Source organism: Chionomys nivalis, chromosome X, assembly GCF_950005125.1.
Source record: "Chionomys nivalis chromosome X, mChiNiv1.1, whole genome shotgun sequence".
Classification (NCBI taxonomy): Eukaryota; Metazoa; Chordata; class Mammalia; order Rodentia; family Cricetidae; genus Chionomys; species Chionomys nivalis.
Genome location: NC_080112.1, coordinates 52792815 through 52811274, shown reverse-complemented (window position 1 = coordinate 52811274; position 18460 = coordinate 52792815). Strand labels below are relative to the sequence as shown.

General features: G+C 36.7%; 1 protein-coding gene across 2 annotated transcripts in view; it reads right to left on the bottom strand.

Annotated features, from left to right (window-relative positions):
• Positions 1-18460, bottom strand: part of Dmd (dystrophin) — a 2258623-nt gene that overhangs the window by 1450469 nt on the left and 789694 nt on the right. For both annotated transcript variants that reach the window (XM_057760244.1, XM_057760245.1), the window contains one exon: positions 12650-12769. In XM_057760244.1, coding sequence (XP_057616227.1) covers positions 12650-12769 — 120 coding nt within the window. The remainder of the gene's footprint in view (positions 1-12649; positions 12770-18460) is intronic.

Genomic DNA, 18460 nt, shown 5'->3' with positions numbered 1-18460 from the left:
TGCTCCCCGTTTCCCATTTCCCTCCCCCTCCTCCCACATATTGCCCCCTCCCCCTATACCCACTCCTCTTCTCCTCCCCCCAGTCCATTCCCCCTCCCTCTTGATACTGAAGAGCAGTCCAAATTCCCTGCCCTAGAGGAAGACCAAGGTCCTCCCACTTCTATCTAGGTCCAGGAAGGTGAGCATCCAAACAGGCTAAGCTCCCACAAAGCCAGTTCATGTATTAGGATCGAAACCTAGTGCCATTGTCCTTGGCTTCTCATCAGCCTTCATTGTCCGCCATGTTCAGATAGTCCAGTTTCAACCCATGCTTATTCAGTCCCAGTCCAGCTGGCCTTGGAGAGCTCCCAATAGATCAGTTCCACTGTCACAGTGGGTGGGTGCACACCTCGTGGTCCTGATTTCCTTGCTCATGTTCTCCCTCCTTCTGCTCCTCATTTGGACCTTAAGAGCTCAGACCATTGCTCCAAATTGGGTCTCTGTCACTCTCTCGATCTATCGCCAGATGAAAGTTCCCGTGCCATTCTCCTCGGCATCTCGTCAGCTCTCATTGTCCGCCACATTCAGAGAGTCCGGTTTTATCCCATGTTTTTTCAGTAGCAGTCCAGCTGGCCTTGGTGAGCTCCCAATAGATCGGCCCCACTGTCTCAGTGGTTGGGTGCACCCCTCATGGTCCTGACTTCCTTGTTCATGTTCTCTCTCCTTCTGCTCCTCATTATAACCTTGGGAGCTCAGTCCGGTGCTCCAGTGTGGGTCTCTGTCTCTATCTCCATCCATCGCTAGATGAAGGTTCTATGGCGATATGCAAGATATTCATCAGTATGATTATAGGATAGGTTCATTTCAGGTTCCCTATCCTCAGGTGCCCCAATGAACTAACTGGGGACATTGCCCTGGGCATCTGGTAGCCATTCCAAGTTCAAGTCTCTTGCCAACCCTTAGGTGGCTCCCTTAACTAAGGTATGAGTTTCCCTGCTCCCCTATCCAACCTTCCTTTATCCCCAATCACCCCGATTCCCCCAGTTCCCCTCATCCTCTCCTTCACACTTTTTCTCCCCATCACCCCTCATCCCCATCCCACCCCACCCCCAAGATTCCAATTTTTTGCTCATCAATCTTGTCTATTTCCCATAGCTGGGAGGATATCTATATGTTTTTCCTTGGGTTTACCCTCTTGTTTAGCTTCTTTAGGATCACAAATTATAGACTCAGTGGCCCCTATCCATGGCTAGAAACCAATTATGAGTGAGTACATCCCATGATCTTCTTTTTGGCTCTGGGTTACCTCACTCAGGATCGTATTTTCTATTTCCATCCATTTGCATGCAAAATTTGAGAAGTCATTGTTTTTTACCGCAGAGTAGTACTCTAATGTGTATATATTCCACACTTTCTTCATCCATTCTTCCATTGAAGGGCATCTAGGTTGCTTCCAGGTTCTGGCTATTACAAATAATGCTGCTATGAACATAGTTGGACAAATGCTTTTGTCATATGATAAGGGATCTCTTGGGTATATTCCCAAGAGTGCTATTGCTGGGTCCAGGGGTAGGTTGATCCCAATTTTTCTGAGAAACCGCCACACTGATTTCCAAAGTGGTTGCACAAGTTGGCAGTCCCACCAGCAATGGATGAGGGTACTCCTTTCTCCACAACCTCTCCAGCAAAGGCTATCCTTGGTGTTTTTGATTTTAGCCATTCTGACAGGTGTAAGATGATATCTCAAAGTTGTTTTGATTTGCATTTCTCTGATCGCTAAGGAGGTTGAGCATGACCTTAAGTGTCTTTTGGCCATTTTAACTTCTTCTGTTGAGAATTCTCTGTTCAGTTCAGTGCCCCATTTTTTAATTGGGTTAATTATCCTTTTAAAGTCTAGTTTCTTGAGTTCTTTATATATTTTGGAGATCAGACTTTTGTCTGTTGCGGGGTTGGTGAAGATCTTCTCCCAGTCGGTAGGCTGCCTTTTTGTCTTAATGACAGTGTCCTTTGCTTTACAGAAGCTTCTCAGTTTCAGGAGGTCCCATTTATTCAATGTTGCCCTTAATGTCTTTGCTGCTGGGGTTATACATAAGAAGCGATCTCCTGTGCCCATATGCTGTAGGGAACTTCCCATTTTCTCTTCTATCAGGTTCAGTGTGTTCAGATTGATATTGAGGTCTTTGATCCATTTGGACTTGAGTTTTGTGCATGGTGATAGATATGGGTCTATTTTCATTCTTCTACAGGTTGACATCCAATTGTGCCAGCACCATTTGTTGAAGATGCTTTCTTTCTTCCATTGTATACTTTTAGCTCCTTTATCGAAAATCAGGTGTTCATAGGTTTGTGGGTTAAAATCCGGGTCTTCTATATGATTCCATTGGTCGACTTCTCTGTTTTTATGCCAGTACCACGCTGTTTTCATTACTGTAGCTCTGTAATAGAGTTTGAAGTCAGGGATGGTAATGCCTCCAGACGATCCTTTATTGTATGAGATTGTTTTGGCTATCCTGGGTTTTTTGTTTCTCCATATAAAGTTGATTATTGTCCTTTCAAGATCTATGAAGAATTTTGATGGGATTTTAATGGGGATTGCATTGAATCTATAAATTGCCCTTGGTAAAATTGCCATTTTTACTATGTTGATCCTCCTAATCCAAGAGCAAGGAAGATCCTTCCATTTCCTGGTATCCTCTTCAATTTCTTTCTTCAATGCCTTAAAGTTCTTGTCAAATAGATCTTTCACTTCCTTGTTTAGAGTTACCCCAAGATATTTTATGCTTTTTGTGGCTATCGTGAAAGGTGATGATTCTCTTATTTCAATTTCTGCTTCCATATCCTTTGTGTATAAGAGGGTGACTGATTTTTTTGGAGTTGATCTTGTATCCTGCCACATTACTAAAGGCATTTATCAGCTGTAGGAATTCTTTTGTGGAGTTTTTGGGGTCGCTCATGTACACTATCATATCATCTGCAAATAATGCAAGTTTAACTTCTTCCTTTCCAATTTGAATCCCCTTTATCCCCTTATGTTGTCTTATTGCTATTGCTAAAACTTCGAGAACTATATTGAAGAGGTATGGAGAGAGTGGACAGCCTTGGCGTGTTCCTGATTTTAGTGGGATGGCTTTAAATTTCTCTCCATTTAATTTGATATTAGCTGTCGGCTTGCTGTATATAGCTTTAATTAAATTTAGGTATGACCCTTGTATCCCTAATCTCTCCAAGACTTTTATCATAAAGGGATGTTGAATTTTGTCAAATGCTTTTTCAGCATCTAATGAAACGATCGTATGGTTTTTTTTTTCAGTTTATTTATATGATGGATTACATTGATAGATTTGCGTATGTTGAACCAGCCCTGCATCTCTGGTATGAAGCCTACTTGATCATAATGGATAATTTTTCTAATGTGTTCTTGGATTCGGTTTGCCAGAATTTTGTTGAGGATTTTTGCGTCGATGTTCATGAGTGAGATTGGCCTGTAATTCTCTTTCTTGGTTGGGTCTTTGTGTGGTTTTGGTATCAGAGTTACCGTAGCTTCATAAAAGGAATTTGGCAATGACTCTTCTGTTTCTGTATTGTGAAATACATTAAGGAGTATAAGTATTAGGTCTTCTTGGAAGTTCTGGTAGAATTCCGCATTGAAACCATCTGGTCCTGGACTTTTTCTGGAAGGGAGGTTTTTGATAACAGCTTCTAATTCTTCACGACTAACAGGTCTATTTAGGTTGTTCACCTGGTCCTGGTTTAACTTTGGTATATGGTATTTATCTAAAAAAGTGTCCATTTCTTTTACATTTTCCAGTTTTGTGGCATACAGGCTTTTGTAGTAAGATCTAATGATTCTCTGAATTTCCTCTGTGTCTGTGGTTATGTCCCCCTTTTCATTTCTGATCTTATTAATTTGCAAATTCTCTCTCTGCCGTTTGATTAGTTTGGATAGGGGTTTATCAATCTTGTTGATTTTCTCGAGGAACCAGCTTTTTGATTCATTGATTCTTTCAGTTGTTTTCTGTGTTTCTATTTTGTTGATTTCAGCCCTCAGTTTGATTATTTCCAGTCTTCTACCCCTTCTAGGTGAGTCTGCTTCTTTTTTTTCTAGAGCTTTCACGTGGGCTGTTAAGTTTCCAATGTGTGCTTTCTCTCTTTTATTTAAGTGGGCAGTTAGTGCTATGAAATTTCCCTCAGGACTGCTTTCATAGTGTCCCATAGGTTTGAGTATGTTGTTTCTTTATTTTCATTGTCTTCAAGGAAGACTTTAATTTCTTTCTTTATTTCTTCCTTAATCCAGGTATGGTTCAGTAGTTGAATATTCAGTTTCCATGAGTTTGTAGGCTTTCTGGGGGTAGCATTGTTGCTGAATTCTAGCTTTAATCCATGGTGATCTGATAAGATACAGGTGGTTATTAATATTTTTTTGTAACGGTGGATGTTTGCTTTGTTACCGAGTATGTGGTCGATTTTTGAGAAGGTTCCATGAGCTGCAGAGAAGAAGGTATATTCTTTCCTATTTGGGTGGAATATTCTATAGATGTCTGTTAAGTCCATTTGATTCATTACCTCCATTAATTCTCTTATTTCTCTGTTAGGTTTCTGTCTAATTGACCTGTCCATTGGTGAGAGAGGAGTATTAAAGTCTCCTACTATTAATGTGTGCGGTTTGATGGCTGCCTTGAGTTTTAACAATGTTTCTTTTACGTACGTGGGTGCTTTTATATTAGGGGCATAGATATTCAGGATTGAGACTTCATCCTGATGAATTGTTCCTGTTATGAGTAGAAAATGTTCCTCTCCATCTCTTCTGATTGATTTAAGTTTGAAGTCAACTTTGTTAGAAATTAGTATGGCCACACCTGCTTGTTTCTTAGTTCCATTTACTTGATAAGCCTTATCCCAACCCTTTACTCTGAGTAGGTGCCTGTCTTTGTGGTTGAGGTGTGTTTCTTGTAAACAGCAGAATGTTGGATCCTGTTTTCGTATCCAATCTCTTAGTCTGTGCCATTTTATAGGTGAGTTGAGTCCATTGACATTAAGTGATATTAATGACCAGTGGTTGTTAACTCCGGTCACTTTTTTAGTAGTAGATTTTGTGTGTTCCCCTTCTTTGAGTTGCGCTGGTAAAGGGTCTCTAGATGTCTGAGTTATTGTGGTCATTGTTGGACTCCTTGATTAGTGATTTTCCTTCTATTACTTTCTGTAAGGCTGGATTTGTGGCTACGTATTGTTTAAATTTGTTTTAATCCTGGAAAATTTTGTTTTCTCCATTTGTAGTGAACGAAAGCTTGGCTGGGTATAGTAGTCTGGGCTTGCATCCATGGTCTCTTAGTTTCTGCAGTACATCTATCCAGGACCTTCTGGCTTTCATAGTTTCCATAGAGAAGTCAGGTGTAAGTCTGATAGGTTTACCTTTATAAGTAACTTGGCCTTTTTCCTTTGCTGCTCTTAGTATTCTTTCTTTATTCTGTATGCTTTGTATTTTGATTATTATATGGCAAGAGGATGTTTTTTTTTGATCCAGCCTATTCGGTGTTCTGTATGCTTCTTGAACCTTCATAGGTATATCTTTCTTTAGGTTGGGAAAGTTTTCTTCTATAATTTTATTAAATATATTTTCTGGACCTTTGAGCTGCGCTTCTTCTCCTTCTTCTATTCCTATTATTCTTAGGTTTGGTCTTTTTATTGTGTCCCATATTTCCTGAATGTTTTGTGATGAGAATTTGTTGGCCTTGCTGTTTTCTTTGATCAGCGTGTTTATTTTCTCTATGGTATCTTCAGAATCTGAGATTCTTTCTTCTATCTCTTGTATTCTGTTGGTTATGCTTGCTTCTGTAGTCTCTATTCGTTTACCTAGATTTCCCCTGTCCAGCTGGTCTTCTGTTTGTGTTTTCTTCTTTGCCTCCATTTCAGTTTTTAAGTCTTGAACTGTTTCCATTATCTGTTTGATTGTTTTTCATTGGTTTCCTAGGGTATCATTCACTGATTTGCTCAATTCTTCAAACTTGTTGTTATACTTCTCATCCATTTCTATAAGGGCATTTTTTACATGCTGTTTAAGGGTGTCAATCACTTTCATAAAGTCAATTTTATCTACTTCTTCATGATTAAGGTGTTCATGTCCTCCTGTTGTGAGGTCGTTGGGTTCTGGTGGTTTCATATAGTTTTTCAGATTGTTGGGTGAATTCTTGCATTGGCGCCTGCCCATCTCTTTCTCCGAATGCTCCCCTATGGATCTTCTTTTACCGGATCAGGTCTCCTTGCCTACTGATGTACCTTCCCAGTGATGGCACTCTGCAGTGATAGCTCTCCTGGTGCTCCAGTGATGTCTCTCCTGGTACCAATATCAGATCTCCGTGCCCAAAGACGGCTCTCCTGGTACCCAGATTAGCTCTCCCACTGATGGCTCTCCTGGTGCCAAGATCAAATCTCCCCCACTGATGTCTCTCCTGGTGCCAAGATCAGATCTCCATGCAGGTTGGGTAGTTCATAAACAAAGCGCCTACCTTGCTTGATGCAGGCAGGCCAGTGAAACAAAGGAAGTCTCGCCTGCCTACTTGCCCTGAGGATTTGCCCCCAGCGCCAGACAGACTGAGCTGGATGGTGTTATGTGCCCAAAGAGGAAAGGGGGCAGAAGGGAGAAGGGTTCTGGATGCAAGCTGGGTGGGACAAGAAGAGAGAGGCAGTATGCGGGGTGTAGAGCCCCTGCAGGGAGCCCAGGGAGTATAGGGTGGGGGATGAGGAACTTCAGAGTTCCCTGTCCAGGGCTGCTTCCGCCACCACTGGTCACAAACTCACCCCACTGCTGTCTCTCCTGGTGCCGAGATCAGATCTCCGTGCAGGTTGGGTAGTTCGTAAACAAAGCGCCTACCTTGCTTGATGCAGGCAGGCCAGTGAAACAAAGGAAGTCTCGCCTGCCTACTTGCCCTGAGGATTTGCCCCCAGCGCCAGACAGACTGAGCTGGATGGTGTTATGTGCCCAAAGAGGAAAGGGGGCAGAAGGGAGAAGGGTTCTGGATGCAAGCTGGGTGGGACAAGAAGCATGCCACATAATTTTAAACATCAGTTATAAAGCTTGTTTTCAAATTTACTTTGAAATAAAACAGATCCAAATACTATATAAATTGAAAGAAAACAAGTACAAATAGAAATTATAATCAACAAAGAATTGATGCCCAGAATATTTATTTAAAATACCTACAATGAATTACTAAAATAAAATAGATCATTCAATAGAAAAACAGATATCACTCAAAAGGAGTCACTTAAATACCGAATAAACAACTGAAATGGGACTTAAACTCATTATCTGTCAAATTATATGAATGAAAAACAAGATATATCACTATACATTCAAGCTATCCAAAATAAAATGTGTTTACAACTGAATAAGGCATCACTTAAATATTTAAGTATAAAGCAATTAAATTTAATCTCCACTTCCTCATATACACCAATCATACTTCAAGTGCCCCAAATAGCTATAAATAGACAGTGGTTTCCCCTATGAGGCAAGTACTGGTCTAGGAGAGGAAAATTTGTAAATATGTTTAAACACTTTCAATAGAGAATAGGTGGTATGCTTGCGTGTTGTATTGTGTATTATTTTATATATTTTTATCTATAGATCTAAATATTACATAAGCATTAATGATTTGTCAATAAATATGTGGCAGTGTTAAATGAGTTTTTTATGTCTTTATGCTGATGGGTAACTCAGAACTGTGAAAAATTGCAAAATTTTCTTAGGGTCAAAGAGCAATTTTATTCTATGAAATTGTGAGATTATGTCCAGATGGCAGTATTACACGCATCTGGGTACCAACCTTAGCTCTCTCATTTACAAGCTATATGTTCTTAAACTTAACTTCGTTATACACTGATTTTTCTCATATTTTCACCAGACTTACATTTCCTACAAAGTGTATCTAGCATTATTTCAATACAATAAGCACACAAACGTGATAATAATTACAATGACTGTTTTATGGACAATTCAGTTTATGTATTTCTGATTTCATTCTTTTAAAATTTTTTTTAGTATTCAAAGTACATTTTATTTCAAAAATAAAAATAAAATGAAACATCAATATTTTTCATCCATGTTATCACAAATAACATTTATTGCTTAATTATATAGGTCTTAAAATTTTAGAGAGTTATCTCTCCCTTATTTTATATCCTTGTGATCACAGATAAGCACTAGGGAAACCAGTGATGTTAAACACACAGGTTTGCCCTTCAAAGAAAGAGATGTAAAACCATCTTTCACCCATAAGACTTAAAATGGATGTGCTTAATAGATAGTTGATCTATATGCATTTTCTCTTGGGCCAGGGTCATACCTGGCTGCCCCAGACTCTTATGCTTGTCCCAGGCTCTTCATCCCTATAACTTTATATTAAGAATTGCTTTTTAGTCAATTCTTAATCTCCTTATGGGAGATGTCACATGTGACATGTAATTTACAAATTGATCAGCGGTGGTTAATTAATAGCCTGGTAACCACTACACTATCTGTATGGGCAGGCCATGCCTCCCAGCCTCCCAAACACATACACACAAGTGTGTGTGTGTGTGTATGTGTGTGTGTGAGTAAGTCAGTGTGGTGTATATGTATATATATGCAAATATACATAACTTTCTGGTATAATAATAATAAATGTACTCTCTGGTATATTAATAATAATAATAATAATAAATGTTAAATACATCAAGCACAGAAAGAAAAAGTACTAAATGTTGTCACTCATGCAAATTATAAATTTTTAGAATCATGTACTTAACTCATTAGCCTTGGTAGAATCAGGAATAACATAGTCTTTCTGAATAAATATGTTTAGGATACTTTTTCTTCCAAATATTCATCTTCATTTATTTTATTTCTTTTAAACATTTATTATTTTCTGATTTGTGAAACATTTCTTCTGCAATCTTCACAATGCCCACATATTTAATTTGTTAAAATGATAATTAACAATTAAAACAAGTAAAAAAAGATGTCATTAAATTTCTGGAATTTTTTCTTTTGTACTTCTACATTATCTCTGTCAATTCTGGTAGTCATAATTGTAAGAATACTTGGAAAATTCAATGTACAACTTCTTTATATATTGGCATTACTTTCATAGTTTTCCTTTTTCACATCATATTCTAAAAATCGTAGTTTTTTTTTTTTTTTTTCGAGACAGGGTTTCTCTGTGGCTTTGGAGCCTGTCCTGGAACTAGCTCTGTAGACCAGGCTGGTCTCGAACTCACAGAGATCCGCCTGCCTCTGCCTCCCGAGTGCTGGGATTAAAGGCGTGCGCCACCATCGCCCGGCAAAAAAATCGTAGTTTTTAATCTAAAGTTATCTGTAGAATGACAAAAATTATGCTTCTACTTGATGAAGTTGGACTAAATTACTCTGTTTTTTTATTTGTTTAGTTTTTTTTTTTGTCAGAAGACACACTGGAAGGCATACTCAGAAAAGGACCTCTTTTAAAACAATTAAACATACAATATTCCTGTTTAAACTCAATATTTCCAATAAACAGCTTGCTAATTCCTAAATCTCATTTCCAGTAAAAGAATATCCTGGTGATAACTAACAATAATTTAAGAAAATGAGCCAGGCACAGAAAAAATGTTCTGCATGTTGTCACTCACATTGGAAAGTATGAAGTTGGCTTATAAACTCACTGAGTAGATCTCTGGTCAACAGAAGATAAGGAGAATAAAGCAAGAGGAAAAAGCCAAGTTGGATAACAAATAAAAATTGGGAGGAATAAAAATATCAATATTCTGCCATAGTACAGAAGATATCTATGGCCCTCAAAACATTGTTACATACAGTAAGTTACTGAAATGTAGGAGTTTAAAATTTCCCAGTAGAAAGAGATGACAAATTTTTAATGAGTGGAAAATATTTATTGCCTTATTTGGTCTTTATATATTACACACACACACAAACACACATGTTGCCATAATTCAAACATAGGAAATAAAATATTCATATTTCCATTATTTAATAGACTTAAAACATTTTACAAAGTGATGTTTAACTCCACTTCATTACAACTAACTTTTTCCTCTTGTACATTAGTCTAGAGTACCTAAAAGTGAAATAAGACTATGCGATATAGAGCCAAAATGGTAAAGGAGGAAGGGGACTTTATCATTATTCTGGAAGACAGTGGACAACAGTTACTAAATGGAAAAGGCAATCACAGTCAACTATGTGTTTCTGAAAGTAAAACATATATAAGACATGTATATCTGTTTTGGTAGTTATCTTGGGCTAATGAAATATAAAGAGAAAATAATAAAAGCAAATTTCTTTCTTTTGTTATTCATGCATATGTTTTATGTATCTGTGTGAGTGTGTATGCATGTACAGAGGCCTAGGAAGGTATGGGATTTTCTTGCTTTTTACTCTTACTTGTGGCAGAGTTTTTCCCTCTAAATGAGGCTCCCACTTGCTGGACTAGAGCCCGCAAGACCAAGTGATTCTCCTGTCTCTTGTACCCTCATGGAGCTGAGTTACAGCCATGCTTTATGTGGGTGCTGGGATCAAAACTTCCATATATATAACGAGAAGCAATCAGTTTTAAACTCTGGATCATCGCTCCAGCATCAGAATACAGATTCCTAAATGACTACATTTAAACTTAGCCTCGGCACTCCCAATTTTTCTTATATGAAATGTAACCTCGTCTTCATTTATGAGTTCTATGGACTGTTTTCAAGCTGCTTCTGTCCCAAAAGCATCACCTTAAATAACTCCATCATGGGGCTACTTTTTTAAAGTCACTGAATCTAATGTGTTACTAGTGTCTGGAAATATTCTTTGTTTTATAAAATGTTCTGTTGTAGTTTTGAACCAGTCAACAGTCAGAAGGAATTCTGTTCTACAGTGTTTAAAATCTTTTCGGAAAAGGTATGGGAAAGGCTGAGTATTGGATTTTTGCCTTCTAACAATTAGTCACTTTCACATCAGAAGTGTGGAGTTCTTTCAAATTCGGTATCCTATTGTGTCGGCACTATGTATGTGTGCAATACAAAATTCGCCCTATATTTCATGATATATTGCCATAGACTATAGCATAAACATTTTCAGATCTCAGCAATTTTAGTAGAATGTAAGTAACTAGCATTTTACTTTGTGATAAAAATATTAAATCTGTTAGAAATTTATTATTCCTTTGTCACTTAATAACAGAAAATGAGATAGAGTTGTTACAGATTGGCAGTCTAAAGCAGTAACCCAATGACATGACATTTCTCAGGAATGAAAAAATAATTCACCTAACAGACAAGAAAACAAAAATACGTCTTTAAGAAATTGTGTTATAGGTTAGGTTGGATATATTCTTAAGAACTACTTTAGGCTCATAAAGTCATTTAAACTTGTAATGGAGGGACCCTTTGAGATATTAAAGTTGTGTCTCCTATCTGTCACAAAGGAAGCACAGGCCTTTTTTGGGTCTAATGAACCTTATAGGCAGCAGACTAGGGAGGTAGCTTCCTAAATAAAGTGCTTCCTATGCAAGTAAGAGCACCAGAGTTTGGTCCCCAGGCAGCCATGCAAAAAGGAAGGAGCTGTGATGCACACCTGTAATTCAAGTATTCAGGACTGGGGGATAGAGACAGGAAGATAGTTGGGATCTGCTAGCCAGACAGTTTGGCAAAATTGGTGGGATCAAAGTTGAGAGAGAAAGCCTATCTCAAAAACTGAGATTGAGAGTGGTTGACGAGGTTTACCCATATTCCATCTCTGGCTCATATATTTATATACCTGCATACCATCAGGCATGCTTATATAAAACAGACTTTAAAATATCCACATTATCATCTTTGTCTGTTCTTTTTTAATGTTTATTTTTATTTTATGTGTATGTATATGTTATTGAGTGTATTTCTTATTTCTCTGCACCATGTTTTTGCAGGAGACCACCCAGACAAGAAGAGGTACTAGAACCTGTTTATCTACATACAGATAGTTGTGAGTTGCCGTGTGTGGATGCTGGTCCTCTGCAAAGCAGCAACTGGACTAACCTCTGAGTCTTCTCTTCATCCCTGTGTTTTGGTTTTGGGGGGTGAAATTTCTCATTTAAGCAAAGCTGATTATTGTACAGCTGAGGTTGGCCTCAGACTTCCAATTCTCATGACTCTACCATGGAAGTGCTAGAATTACAGGCTTTTGCTGCCCTATTTTATACTTTTACAGGAGCACAACACCTTAAATTGGGTAAGAAAGGGGGTTTGAATGGCTGAAACCCAACTAACTTCTATCATTTGCAGGAGAACAACGACTGGGAGCTTAAAGGAATGAATACACCAAAGTACTCACTTTTTAATAATTTAGTAAATTTCACATTAATTTTTGCCCACACTCAGACTCGAAGGATACATAAGCAGTATTGTTTGGCTAGTTCTCTAATGCATACATTTCAAGTATAATAAAAACTAATTAGATCTGAATTTGTAGATTTCCTCAAAGGCAAGGAAAATGCTGTGAGCAAGCAGCGAAGTTAATGAAATGGAGAATACACAAACGGAATGATTTGAATTTGAATGATTAATAGATTACTTTACCTACATTAAATGAATCAAACTCTGAAATTTTCTAAATACATTTTCAAGTAGGAATTAAATGCTGAAAAGTAATTATTCAGTTAAAGAAAAATCTGACCTTAAGTTGTTCTTCCAAAGCAGCCGTTGCATGATCGCCACTAGATTCATCAACCACTACCACCATGTGAGTTAAAGAGTTGACCCTGACTTGTTCCTGCTCTAGATCTTCTTGAAGCACCTGAAAGAAAGTAATCCAAAATGAATATTTAAAAAAAAATCTTCCCAAGTGCATGTGAGAGTTCAAACCAATTTTCTGTTATTTTACTCGGTAATTATATTTTCTGTTTTATTTGAACTCCAAAGTATGATGGCAGGTCGCATTGTGAGGGGTCCGGTTAGAGCGCACTTCTCACACACTCTCCACCTTTACAAGGACTTTGTTTTAATTATCTGTATTTCCATCACCCTAGGTATTCTACTTAAATAAAATTTCCTAGTACCATAGAAAGAAAGTAATCACTCTTGACCCAATAGTCGGAAGGTTCTTTTAAATATGTTCACCTTCATTGAAAAATATTTTATTTTCACAATGATTCTCTGTGCTTAGTGAACCTGACCTTCACTGCCTACTATCACATCAATGTATTCTTGCAAAGGCTGTCAAATTCAATATTCATTTTCACAGCATCTCACGTCACACTATTTTCTTCTATCTGAAGAGGTATTTCTTTACTAGTTTTCTCTACTTCAACTAGTTTCTTATTCATTTCTATCAATTTCTTACTACATGTTTCAAGAAATAAAGATTTACAAAAATTTGGAAATAACACCATCCTTACCTGGAGCTGCAGGCCCCCAAATTCTCAATATAGTACACTATTATGTGGATTTGCTCTAATTGGTATTCAAAACGTCCAGATAACAAGTTTCTCAAAGTGTTTTGCTATGTAATAGAAAAGTGGTAAGATAGTTTGGGGGTATGGTCTTTTATTTCTGACAATCCTACTGCCTGTACATACAAAACAATAATGCTGGGACCTATCAGACTACTTCTTAGTTATTAAAATGTTATAAAAGGGTATAGAGAAACTTGTTAGGATGGATGAACCATAATTTTAAATGCCTAAACACTTTAATAATAGGACTTTTATTCATCAAGCCTCAATATTGGAGATTGCTGTGAGATCACTTTGAATTCATTCTTAATTTTCATGCTGTTTTTTCAAGTGAAGAAATTTATGATGAAATGACTATGTTCCTATTTTGTGTGTGATATGTATACTGCTCATAATGCATTTGACATTCTAAAGCTTACACTGGTTAATAAAACTCTTTCTGCTAGGAGACTGAAATGGAAAAATTAGCATTCAAAGTCATCCTTGAAAGTGATGTCAAGTATCCCTCCTCCCCACCCACTTCTTTCTTTGAGTTACATAAGCTAAGACTTTCAGCTTGTCAGCCAGGAAGATTTAGAATAATTAAGACAATACTATTATAATCTGGCTTCTAGAACTTTAGAAAATGATTTTTTCTATATTTCCTCATGAAATTACATATATAAATTAATATATATAATTATATACATATATATAGAGTCATGTAATCAAAAGTAATGGTATACTCAGAAATAATGTCAGTCTGAATACTGTTTTACACATAAATTACAATCACTGCTTCAATACTATAGTAAAGGAATACATAGAAATCATTGTTTGATTTATGAAATACTTCCACAGAGAAAATCTTTATAAAGTACATGGGATGAATATACTACTGATTTTTCTAGCATTAAATTGATTTCTTATTGTGTATTTGTTCTAAAATTAGATATTTGGATTTTTTGTCATTTTTATAAATAATGTACATTTCATTCTTTTGAAAGAAATCTTAATACAAGGTATTACTGAAACCAATGGTGATCTGATAAATTTAAAGTGAAAGTACCATTGAAATGACCAGAGCAATTTGAAGAAACATATGAGAGACTCTCCATACTGGCTTGCTGAGCACATAGCACTGTGTGACTCCATGTATGACTTAATCTTATGTTTGATAACTCTTCTGTGACTTTTTAATATTATAATGTCTCTGGCTTAAATTGCTAATGTTAAGCAAACTTTTCTGAGCAAATTCAGTAATTGCAAAATAGAAAACCTTGTAAAATTCCTTGTTCTGAATGTTCAACACCCAAAATTATTAAGAATGATTATCACAGTATTAATGCTTTCCAATATTATTTATTTCCAATAAAGAAGACATTATAAAACATCCGATGTCTGGGGTCTACTTTTGAAAGTTATTTTTTGCAATAGTAAAATGTTAAACACAAACTGTATGATTGCCATCTTACTTACATTTGAAGGTAAATTAAAATGCTTTCCTGATTTCCTGTTTGATGTCATGTATTTTTAAGACTACCAACTTTCAGTTAAAATATTTTAATTAAAATTTCAGTTAAATATTGACTTGTTATGGAATTGAATTTCTCATAGTTATATTTATACAACAGAAGATTAATGTTGTTGTGTTCATTAAGCCTGAAATATGAGCCAAGTTATTTCCAAATACAAATATGTCCCCAGAGGAACACATTGAAGCTTGACTATTCAAAACTTTTATCTTTAAGTCAAAATTCTCTCATGGAATTATAAAAGTATTAATTGTTATCAAAAGTTTGTAATTTACATATATATGGGCTGGCTATTTTATAATCCATTCGTTGCTTTTATTTTTATTAAAGTGATACTTTTGTCAGAATTGCCAGGTTAATAATCTGTCATGCTCCTAATTAAATTTCTATACCATTATTAGATACAAATGTCAGCGATATTTGTTATCTAATGTCAAATAGCAATCTTTTCTTACTTGTGACAAGAGAAAAGGGCAACAGTGAAATACATTAAAAACCTTTAGATTTGACAAACTGAAGTTTTGTTATACCTCTTGGGCTAATTCTCTTTTTTCTAAATAATGCTCTAATCAAATGGCTTAACCAAATTTTAACCTCTCAGTATTGGATCTCAATATTATGATTTCAATACGATTTTTCTATACTTCCTTCAAGTGTCACCAATGAGGCAAACATTTTTATTCTCTCCAGACCAGCTTGGGAACAATCATTAGGAAAAACCACTTTAGAGTTATTAATTCTCAATTTGGATATGAGACCATGTTTAAGTAATTAACACAAAGAAGTATATAATGTTAGAGAAGCTTTGACCTTGCACTTAAATGTAAAGATCAACCCGTATTAGAAACTAAAACAAGGTGTTATGTTCTGCTTGTTAAAGAATTTTGCATTGGTTCCTTTCGTCATAACACAAATTCAGTGTTCCTGGATTCAGCCATGCAGTGGTTACCATTGTGTGCACTTCCTTTCAATCCTCCTACTATAGTCATTAGAGAATTGGCAGCATTCCCAGAAAGTAGACACAAATACAAACACATATACCCACTAAAAAAAACCATATATAATGTCTTCTGAATAGATTCTAAGAATAGGAGCTTCTTACCTCCAAACCATTAAGATATGGTTAATTAAAAATATTATTTTTTAAAAGTTTATAGAATTTTAACTGAATAAATATGCAAAGAAGACAACACTACTGAATGCATCCTATTTATCAAACATATTACTTGCAAATAATCTTACAAACCCAGATAATTTCTAGGAACAGGGATTAGTCTCACACCTAGGTAAGTAATTTTATTATATAAACCACATAATAAAATGTCCATAATGTTTATGATTAATTAACTAATTTAACATTCTGAACCCAGCCGGGCGGTGGTGGCGCACGCCTTTAATCCCAGCACTTGGGAGGCAGAGGCAGGCGGATCTCTGTGAGTTCGAGACCAGCCTGGTCTACAAGAGCTAGTTCCAGGACAGGCTCCAAAACCACAGAGAAACCCTGTCTTGAAAAACAAAAACAAACAAAAAAAAAAAAACAACATTCTGAACCCATATTTGCTTAAAATTCAAATCATAGCATTTCGTGCTTTCACTGAAAATGATGAAAATGGGCCATTTATTTTTGTTCTTCTTTCTCTTCTAGCCACTACTAATTCCTCGTTTTCATAAACTATATGCTGGACTAGCTTCTCTATCCCTTGGTACCCTGAGTGAAATGATCTGGTAATGATTTCCAATTTTAGTTTCAGTCAAATATTCACTTTGCTAAGCCTGACTGCCCAAAGTATTGTCCATCTCCCTATGTGGATCTATTTAGGGCACATAAATTGTTGTACATTTGCTGAATATTTTAAATAAGCTTCCCTAGCAGGTCCTTCTAGAAAAGCCTGTATTTGGTTCTCATTTCTTTACCTGGGGCTTAATACTTTTTTTTAATATTTATTTATTTATTTATTTATTTATTTATTTATTATGTATACAATATTCTGTGTGTATGCCTGCAGGCCCGAAGAGGGCACCAGACCTCCTTACGGATGGTTGTGAGCCACCATGTGGTTGCTGGGAATTGAACTCAGGACCTTTGGAAGAGCAGTCAGTGCTCTTAACCTCTGAGCCATCTCTCCAGCCCCGGCTTAATACTTTTATATCAAACTCCATTATTTTTACCTTTTGTTTCTGCCAACTTGGAGAAGAATTCTAAAGGACAACTTCAGCATGCAAATTTGACCGCAGAAACACCAATTTTCAACAGCTCAAAGTGAATTCTTTATTAAGAAAAACCATTTTAATAATAGAATTACTCTACTTATGCATATTTGAGTTTGTCAGTGGAAGATAGCACAGTATGGAGAACATTAACCAAAAGCTATCAAAGATTCTGTGTCAGAAGTTAGAGTTCCTAGGTTTGATCCCTGTAGCTCTTGCTAAACTAAGCTTCAACTTTCTAATTAGTGATAAAAGATATATGACTACCTAGTCTGGTTCTGAGACAGACTCGGGTATGATTAAGTAAATATTAACAGCTATTTACCTCTGAACCCTCATAATTAGGCATATTTGGAAGAAAGCTATTAAACCAAGCCACAGGAACCTGACTCCCCAAATCTCTCTCTTTTAACCCACTATGCTTTTCATTGTCCAATAAATTTGCTCCTAGAAAATCGTGTTATGACAGTCTGAAGTCACAGCAAAGCTTAGGGTCTGAAGAAATATATGATTGATCAAAATCCTTAAACATTTAAAAACATTTCCTTTTAGTATTTGTGTGTACACGTGCCTTGGTGTGAGGTTAGGGGTGTTTGGGGGTGTGTGTACACATGTGCATTTGTGTGAGTATAGATGCATGTGTGTAGGTCAGGTACACACAGAGGCCAAAAGAGGGTGTAGATGATACCCTGGAGCCAGAGTCCTAGGCCTTTGTGAGTCACTTGACTTTTGTGCTGAAATATGAACTCTGGTCTTTGTGTGACAGACAGGTAAGAGCTCTTATCTGCTACCCACACCGCAACCTCCTAAAATCATCATTAAGTTTGCCCATGATTTATACAGGAGTAATAGAAGTCCTAGACTCATAATTGGATAAAGAATAATGTATAAGTAACTATGAGTGCTCAGCTGTGGATGACTCATTTCTTTCTACCAGCCATCAACCAAGACCCAGGGAACATCTTGCAAAAGGGTGGGAGTACAGAAGGAATGTAACAGCCAGCAGGTGGGAAGGAGAGTTATGAAATACTGACAAGGTACATATGCTGCACACAGAAACCCACAGATACTATGGTTACTTGCACGAGACGTGAACAAGCCAGTCAAAATTTCTGTATAGATAGCGGAGGCGCCCTTGAGATCCAACTGTTGATGGAGGAACTACTGATAATTAATGGCCGCTGAGGGAAAGAGAATCACTTTCCTTTGGGAATGTGACCACTACTAAGTCGAACGTGTCCCAATTGATGACCCTAACCACATGGGACAGCACTAGTTAAACTCAAGGGATTATTTATAAGAAAAACAGGG